Source organism: Myotis brandtii, unplaced genomic scaffold, assembly GCF_000412655.1.
Source record: "Myotis brandtii unplaced genomic scaffold, ASM41265v1 scaffold656, whole genome shotgun sequence".
Classification (NCBI taxonomy): domain Eukaryota; kingdom Metazoa; phylum Chordata; class Mammalia; order Chiroptera; family Vespertilionidae; genus Myotis; species Myotis brandtii.
This window is the reverse complement of record NW_005370548.1, coordinates 940531-941002: the sequence shown is the minus strand read 5'-3', so window position 1 is coordinate 941002 and position 472 is coordinate 940531. Positions and strand designations below refer to the sequence as shown.

The window sequence follows — 472 nt, the reverse complement described above, 5'->3', positions numbered from 1 at the left end:
CATGCTCTGCCGGAGCCGCGGCCTCACGCTCGAGGGCAGCCCCGCCGTCCCTCAGGTTCCCCCGGGGCACGGGAGGAAGTGGGGGAGGCCTCGCTGGAGAACGTGGGAACGCCCAGGAGATCGGCAGGGGTCATGGTCTTCTCGGGGGGCCGGGCCGGCACGCCATCCGCGGGGTCCCCTTCTACATCCGTGGTCCTGCGGAATGTCTCCTCCTCGGAGGCAGGCCAGTCCTTAGCACGTCAGATCACCTAAACGGCAAGGAAAGAGGTCTTCTTGTTTGTTCTTTTCAAAAATATTTTTATTGATTTCAGAGAGGAAGGGAGCGGGAGGGAGAGATAGAAACATCCATGATGAGAATCGTGGATGGGCTGCCTCCCGCACGCCCCGCACTGGGGATCGCGCCCGCAACCCGGGCCTGTGCCCTGACCGGGAATCGAGCCGTGACCTCCTGGTTCCTGGGTCCCCTCAACCG

General features: G+C 63.3%; 1 protein-coding gene across 1 annotated transcript in view; it reads right to left on the bottom strand.

The window, feature by feature from the left end:
* Positions 1–134, bottom strand: part of CHST15 (carbohydrate (N-acetylgalactosamine 4-sulfate 6-O) sulfotransferase 15) — an 18560-nt gene extending 18426 nt beyond the window's left edge. Inside the window, exon 1 of the mRNA XM_014528847.1 lies at positions 90–134. Within this exon, the coding sequence (XP_014384333.1) occupies positions 90–134 (45 nt within the window). The remainder of the gene's footprint in view (positions 1–89) is intronic.
* Positions 135–472: the final 338 nt, after the last annotated feature.